General features: G+C 40.9%; 1 protein-coding gene across 1 annotated transcript; it reads right to left on the bottom strand.

Moving 5' to 3' along the window:
• Positions 1 to 3,833: 3,833 nt before the first annotated feature.
• NEUROD1 (neuronal differentiation 1) lies at positions 3,834 to 7,849 on the bottom strand. The gene is made up of 2 exons (XM_006760557.2): positions 7,768 to 7,849; positions 3,834 to 6,208 (listed from the first exon to the last, which is right to left on the bottom strand). The coding sequence occupies exon 2, from the start codon at positions 6,195 to 6,197 to the stop codon at positions 5,124 to 5,126; it is 1,074 nt and encodes a 357-aa protein (XP_006760620.1). The 5' UTR covers positions 6,198 to 6,208; positions 7,768 to 7,849; the 3' UTR covers positions 3,834 to 5,123.
• Positions 7,850 to 7,855: the final 6 nt, after the last annotated feature.

Raw genomic sequence — 7,855 nt, 5'->3', positions numbered from 1 at the left:
CCATGCCAGCCAGGTGGGTGGTTGCTGCTTTAGATAAAGGACCAGGAAAAGCTTCTTGGAGGAAGTGGCATTTGAAATAGTACCTGAATGAAGAAAGGAACCCTGTAATGCAAGTTTCCAGCTTCCTGCAGTTTCTGCATCAGTCAAATAAGGAACAGGGCTGCTTTGATGATGAAATGTGTGAGTGAATGGAAAGCACTTAACACTGACCTAGTAAGTATATGAAACCTACTGAGCATCTTTCTGGCTGGCTGTCCTCAAGACATCAAAGCCTAGAGCAGGGTTAGAATTTAATCTTGTTAACAGCAAAGTAAGTTACCTCATCACCTCATATATGAGATTTAACTTGTTCTCTAATTTCTAGATGTCATTTCACAATCAGACCCATCTCTTTGGATTGCTCCATACCTAATGATCTGTAAAGATAGTTATTGTCACTATCCATCTACCTCTGAATTAGCTGGGCAAACAGCATGATCAGGTTCAGATGACAAAGTCCACATTTAATGTATCTGAAGATCTAGTCCAGCATTAACATAATACTGTGCATTTTAAGATATTTTAAAATTAGCAATTTAAACAGAAGTCCCCAGAGGCTGTGGCCTTGTCTTGCTGATGCCACTAGTTAGGTTACACAGCTAATTCCATCAGAGCCATTGAACCAAGTGTTGGTGTGTGTGAAGAGAGTCCGTGAGTCAATCGCCAGCACAGAATTCTTTTTGACATAGGAAGGCAGATGATCTCAACTTTGAGTGCATACAGTGCAGCTTTCTAGTTGAATGGTTCTTGACAATAGTGTCCTCTGAAACATAATGCCTGGCCAGGGGCCAATGATTCTGCCACCAAACAAATCACTGTGCACCTGACGCCAGAACGCCTCTGTGCGATGGTAACAGGAGTTCTCAGCCCTGGTGTTCCACAAGATGTTGCACTGGCTCTTTTATTCTTTATCAGACCCTGGAATTAAAAATTTTATTTAGATTGTTTCCAGGAAATAAGTGCTGGTGGAGGGAGAGGAAAAGAGAGGGCAGGAGGCTTTGGTGTAGTTTAAGAAATAGCTTTGCTATTTCATGATTCCCATTGGGACAAAGTCAGTCTATGTTTTGAAACCCAGTTTTATTAATTGTTTAATAGATATTTTCACTTTAAATCTCGTTTAATTCTAGAACTGAAACAGCTTGGTTCAAACTGTTAGCTAATGATCCATATATCATTTTAGTAGTTGCTAGTTACGTTCAGAAATGCATTAATTGTGTAAGAATTATAGACTTTCAAATGTGGAAACAAGGAGTATTTTTAGATTAATAAATTAGAACATAAATTTATTTCAAATGTTATTTTACTATAACATATTATAAGCCTGAAATTAGTAGAACATTCTTAAAATAGCATAATTCTTCATTTAATTGGCCCTTCATTTTCTTTTTAAGATTAAAAGTAGACAGATCATACTGTTTAAATACAATTGGTGATGTAAATGTTATCTAAGTTATGCAGTGCTCTTTTTGAAAAGAAATATGCACCAGTTAAAATATTTAGCCAGATTCCCTCTCCAATTTTAAAACTATTCACTGATTTAAAATTGCAGCTCTTTTTCTGGAAATAACTTCAGAACATTTTTACATTTCACATTAAATAAGTAGAGCTAAGCATCTTATTTGATAGGAATATTTTTCCCAATGAAACTAAACTTGCAGGTGTTTCTTCCTTTTTAGTTGCTTTTCACTTAGCAAAACATTCTCTTTTCTTATGAGCTAAATATAGGTATTAAGCTACTATAAAAATTGCAGGAGTCTCTTTTAAGTATGGCTAGAAACCCCAAAAGGAAATAAAAAAAGATCATTGAAAAGGTTTCTTGTGGTTTGAAATGTCTTCCAAATATTCATTAAACATTTAAGTGAGTAAATTTGCAGAATATGTTCCTGACATTGGCACTGGTTCTGCGGTATTTCTCTGATCAGATGGAAGTGCGGTGTGTTATGCAGAGTGCATTCAGTCCATTCATGCATAAACAATATCATTTTCATAAATTAAAACCTTCCCTGCAGAAGGAACATCTGTGCCTGCCTTTGAATAAAAGATGGTGGCATGTGAGTTACTCCTCGACTGACTGAAAGAATCCTTATGTTTTAGAAAAAAGTTAAACAACCAAAAAGGCGGTGGGATGGGGAGCAGATCAAACCTAACTTGCAGTCTTCATTTTTACCTTATAAAAAAAACCCACAGTATAGATTTCTCTACTTGCTGTTTTGAACTCTTTTAATTCTTATAATGTCATTCTCTTATTTCTTTTGTTCACTATAGCAACAGTTTTTAGTTGGCATGAAGATGTCTAATTTTAATTACAGGTGAAATTGAGCTGCTGAATAGATCACATCAGATCTGAATATTCACTTCATGGTCTCCTGGGCTGGGCGGATGGCACAGGTCAGGTGTCATATCATTATTATGTCTCTTAAAGTAAGAGCAGAGAGAGCAATCTTGGATGAGGGAAGCAACAGCTTGATTCCAAAACAACTCTGATTCACTTGGAATGAGATACTGCATTTTGGATAAGGTTAGGACTAACTTAAGAGCATTTCTGTCATGTGATGAAGGCTGATGGAAAACAAGCTAAAATAATGTATTATAAAGTGCACTCAAACGTTTTCTTAATGTTGAAATACACCTGGCTGCTACTGTCACAACTTGATGGAGCCCCATTGGCAATGTTATTAGTAGGGCTAATTGTTCCTGTCCATTAGATTACTCACATTTTTCTGGAGCAGCTTGCTAAATGAGGTCAGCTTTCTGGAACCCCTAAATCACCAATGAGAAGGAGATTAAAGGAACAAGCTTGGGAAGGGTGGTAGTCATCCAGTGTGGCATCGGAATCAGAGGAGGAACAATGGAGTTACTAATGACAGTAATCAGAGCACCAGGGTAGAGCCAGAGCGCAGGTGCCAAAATGTTATTCCCTAGGAATCTTTCCTGTCACTCAATACATTTAGAGGAACAGAAATGCCAAACTTTGAATTTTTAGTGGGCTTTACAATGGACAGAATCTTCTGTAAGTTTTTCCAGTGACTTTTGTTTATGAAAGAGCACAATAGTGCTCCGAATGCCCCTTCCAACAATATATTATAGTACAGAGAGCATGTTCTTCAGGAAAAGTCATTCATTACCTTTTTTTCTTGGAAAAATTATTGAAATCATCACAAGGTGTTTATAGAACAATCTCAAAATGCCACTTCTTGGGTTCTTTAAATTAATTAAATAATTTCTTCCAGGCGTTTCCTAAAGGTAGGTAACTTCCTTTTGGGGATAGGACTGGTTTGTACTAGAGAACATTTCAGCTCAGGAAAATACACAGATAACAAAGCACTAAGCACATGGTAAAGTTTTTAAACATATTTTTTAATATGTTGGCAAACTAAACTAGGTACTTGTTTGTATCCTGCTTGTTAATAATTAACTAAATGCCCCTTTAAAAAATTGAAAACACATAACATAATAATTTAAAAGGATGAAAACCCAAAAGCTAAATGTGAAGATGCTCAAAGCACAGAAAAGCAACGGTGTTTGTCTCTCCACGACCCTCCCTCGCTCCCCTCCCCCAACAGCTTCATATTCCAAGTAGTGAAGAATCATGTAGGTCCTTTCCTTATCTACAAAGATCTGATGACTTCCTAAGCAAGATAAACACACTAGAAAGTATGCTAGAGTAAACTTTTCCTTTTTGTTTTATTCTACAAATGCTGCTTAGTATTTTCTTAACTCAGCAAATAAAGCAACTATTCCACTTAGGAATTATTTATACAAAAAATCACTTTAAAAAGAACTGCAGCAATTGCTCAGATTTTTAATACTATTTTATTGCAATTGAATGAGTGTCTTCTAAATTGTGCATTACACCATAATATACAGGATTACAAACAAGATTACAGTACAGATCGATTGCAGTGGTACCAGTATCACGTTTCAAACAGCACTTAGTCTGGACTGCATTTTACATGCAATAGCTATTGTCTAATTATGAATTAAATGGTTTGAATTTATTTAAGCTATGTACTAACTGACTACAATAGTTATAAATCCCAACATTAACAACCTGATTTGATTTAGGCTCAGATTCATTACATGAATATATGACAAACCACCATTTGTGTGACTATGTATAAAATCATGCATTATATTTTCTAGAAACATCAATAGCTTCAGTTCTCTGTAAAATCGTGGGATGCAAAGGAGTAAAAGACTAAAAAGAAACAGTGCAAATTGTATGTGATAGTCAAGCAGCTTTTGATTTAAAGAAGGGTATGTTGGCATTTGTTTATAATATGTATATAAAAGCTTGTGCAATCAATGATTTGATATGTTTGATAGGAAACACATCTTTTTTTTTCATCCTCTTGAGTGTTGTGGATCTGGTTTTCATTTTAAAAAGAGGGACAGACTTTAAAGTGAAATGAATTGCTCAAATTGTGCAATTTTTTTTTAACAATTAGAGAGGAAAGAAGTGCTAAGGCAACACAATAACTTTCTAAGCACTTTTCTGCTGGTTTAAATTAGTTAAATTATTTTGTATAAATTAGATATAATTCTACTTTTCTGATATGTATAAAAATTGATGAAGCTGCATGGTTTTAAAATAGGAAATCCACATTATAAAAAGTCATTAAAAATTCTGTACAAAATCACAACAAAATAATTCAGCATGGGAAAGGTAACAAGTAGTAAAATGCTGGTTGAAAAATATATATTTATATATATATTTTAATTGGCCCATTACTAGTTTAAAAATTGCATAGATCCTAATTATTGCTTGTGATTTTGTTATCCCGATCAGATAATTAATATGATCTGAATACAGCTACACCAAATTTGTGGTGCATTTTTTTTTTTTTTACTTTACTGTACTACTTTTTTTTTTTTAATAGAAGAGCTATAGAAAATAATACATAAGGTCAACAGGAACTTTGATCCCCTGTTTCTTCCAAAGGCAGTAACGACAATAAATACATTTATCACTTGGAGTATTTGCACTTTGCAGCAGTAGTACCCAAAGGGCTGCCTTTTGTAAACACGACAGTCACTGTAAGCACAGTGGGTTCGTTTCCGGGCGTGGTGAAACTGACGCGCCTCTAATCGTGAAAGATGGCATTGAGCTGGGCACTCATGACTCGCTCATGATGTGAATGGCTATCGAAGGACATGATATTGTCTATGGGGATCTCACAGCGAGGGGCAGCGGCGCCCGAGAAGATTGATCCGTGGCTTTGGGCCCCTGCCAGGGTCGCTGCAGGATAGTGCATGGTAAAGGCATAATTTTTCTCAAACTCGGCGGACGGTTCGTGTTTGAAAGAGAAGTTGCCGTTGATGCTGAGCGGCGGGCTGAGGGGTCCATCGAAGGAAGGGCTGGTGCAATCGGTCAGGGGGCTTTCGAAGAAGGGCTCCAGCGCGGCGCTGTAGGCGTGCGGCGGCGGCGGCTTGACGTGGAAGACGTGGGAGCTGTCCATGGTTCCGTAGGGCGGGCTGGGCAACCCCGGCGACTGGTAGGAGTAGGGGTGCACGGGGAAGGAAGCGCTGGCCGTGGGCAGGTGCGGGGGCATTTCCTGGCTCTGCTCCGGCAGAAAAGTCCGAGGATTGAGCTGCAGGCAGCCCGCCACCAGGTTGGTGGTGGGTTGGGATAAGCCCTTGCAGAGCGTCTGTACGAAGGAGACCAGGTCCGGGCTTTTGCCGGAACGCAGGATCTCCGACAGAGCCCAGATGTAGTTCTTGGCCAAGCGCAGCGTCTCGATTTTGGAGAGCTTCTGGGTCTTGGAGTAGCAGGGCACCACCTTGCGCAGGTTGTCCAGCGCCGCGTTCAGACCGTGCATGCGGTTCCGCTCCCGGGCATTGGCCTTCATGCGCCGCAGCTTAAAGCGCTCCAGGCGCGCCTTGGTCATTTTCTTCTTCTTGGGGCCGCGTCTCTTGGGCTTTTGATCATCGTCCTCCTCTTCCTCCTCTTCCTCCTCTTCCAGGTCCTCGTCTTCCTCCTCCTCCTCTCCCCCGTTCCTCAGCGAGTCCTCTTCCGCGTTCATAGTTTCTAGGTCGTCCTCCTTCTTGTCTGTTTCGTGCTCCTCGTCCTGAGAACTAAGACACTCGTCTGTCCAGCTCCGAGGGCCCTGGGGCTGAGGCTCGCCCATCAGCCCGCTCTCGCTGTATGATTTGGTCATGCTTCGGTTTCCTACATTCAATAGGGGCGAGAGCAAAACAGAAAGAAAAGAGGAGGAAAACGCTACATTCAAAAAACTTCATATGCCTTCAGCTCCCACTTCCTCCTCCTGTAAAAATGCATGGGAAGTGCAACTCCTTACAAAATGAGTGTCCCTGAGGAAAAGTGAAATGCAGTGTTTTATAACGGCATGTGTGTGCCCCGCTGGTACGTAGGAGACAAGGCAGAGCGGGGGTGGGGGTGGGGGGAGAGTGACTACGTGTATATGTCCACTCCTGTGTGTATGTTTCCTAGTGACCAACGTAAGTCTTTTTATGGGGATGACCCGGCAGGAGAATATGTGTGAAAACGAGTGCACATTTCCGTGACTTTATGCTTGTCTGCATGAGTTCAAAGTCACAACGCTACAGAAATAATGAGTTTGAAGATCTCAATTCTGTTCCCGTCTCTGTCCTGGCTTCTCAGTACTCAGCGGTTAAAGTTGAAGAGCCATTACGTAATTTACCAACACTGGCAGTGATTTTTAAGAAGATTATACTAACAGGAGATTGAAGAGCAAATGCATGGTGGACGAAAAGTACTTTCAACCAAATAATCTCACCATCAACAAAACATTCGGGGGGGAAAAGTGGGCAGGGGTCTTCCGTGTCACACTGGCCTTTCTTTCCTGGCCTCCGCTGAAAATCCGCCTTGTACAAAAGCGCCTGTTTGGGGTTAGGGCTGGGGGCGGGCGAGAGCGCTCTCCCAGCGCGGGGATCAGGTGCGGAGGGCTCCTGTCTAATAAACAGCCCATTGAAAAGGCTGCCCGCTCTTTATTGGGCCTTTTCGAAGTTCTCCTCAAACCTCCCTCTAAAAGATGGGGTCATTATAATGGTCAGCAATTGGCAGTGGAGAAGTTAGCGCGCTTAATAAGAGAAATAAAAAAGCATTTAGTGAGACAACCGAATTTCTGGTTTTGCAGTGGCTGCTGGGGACTTGGCCGCCTCTGGAGCAGTAACAGGTAGTAGAGGGAGTCCCGCTCCCTTCTCCACATTCCCCTCCTCTCAACTAAACTTTCTCCCAACTCGATTTGCTTTCCAGGGTGTGTATAACCAAGGTATCCATGTCTCTTTCATGCGCTGAAAAATTAACTTGCCCCCTCCAATGTGTATCACATACATGCACACAACATAAATCCTGGTAACAAGGGCTTTTTTTCTTACTGGAATGAATAAGAAAGTAAAGTAGTGCATTGCTTTTAAGACTTGGAAATCACCATTAGCAAACGACCAGAGAGTTATCTGCCTTATTAAAAATCCAAAGATGCTTCTATTCTTCACCTCCTCCGCTCCTGCTCCCCCCCCCCAATTTTTTAAAATAAATTTTAAAATCAGAGAGCTTGCAGTAGGTATTTGAGTGACGGGAGTCAAAATGCGTGTATACGTGCCAGCAATCATGGGGAGGAATGCCTGCCCCCCCCCCCCCCCACACACACACACTCTCACAAACGCACAGACACAGAATTTCTAGGGACATTAGGTTTTCAGTTACTGCTTTTATTTCCAAGCAAAAAAGGAAAGGATTGTAATTACCTGCAGCTGTTAGTAGGTCCTGAGCAGTGATGGTCTCATAACCCTGGGGCCTCCGGACGTCGTGCCTTCTGCGCGGGACGAATTCCTC

This window comes from Myotis davidii, unplaced genomic scaffold, assembly GCF_000327345.1.
Source record: "Myotis davidii unplaced genomic scaffold, ASM32734v1 scaffold370, whole genome shotgun sequence".
Classification (NCBI taxonomy): Eukaryota; Metazoa; Chordata; class Mammalia; order Chiroptera; family Vespertilionidae; genus Myotis; species Myotis davidii.
This window is presented reverse-complemented; position numbering and strand designations above follow the sequence as displayed.

Bases quoted from the DNA above. Each gene is read 5' to 3' on its own strand.
- NEUROD1 (XM_006760557.2), bottom strand. From the start codon at position 6,197: ATGACCAAATCATACAGCGAGAGCGGGCTGATGGGCGAGCCTCAGCCC.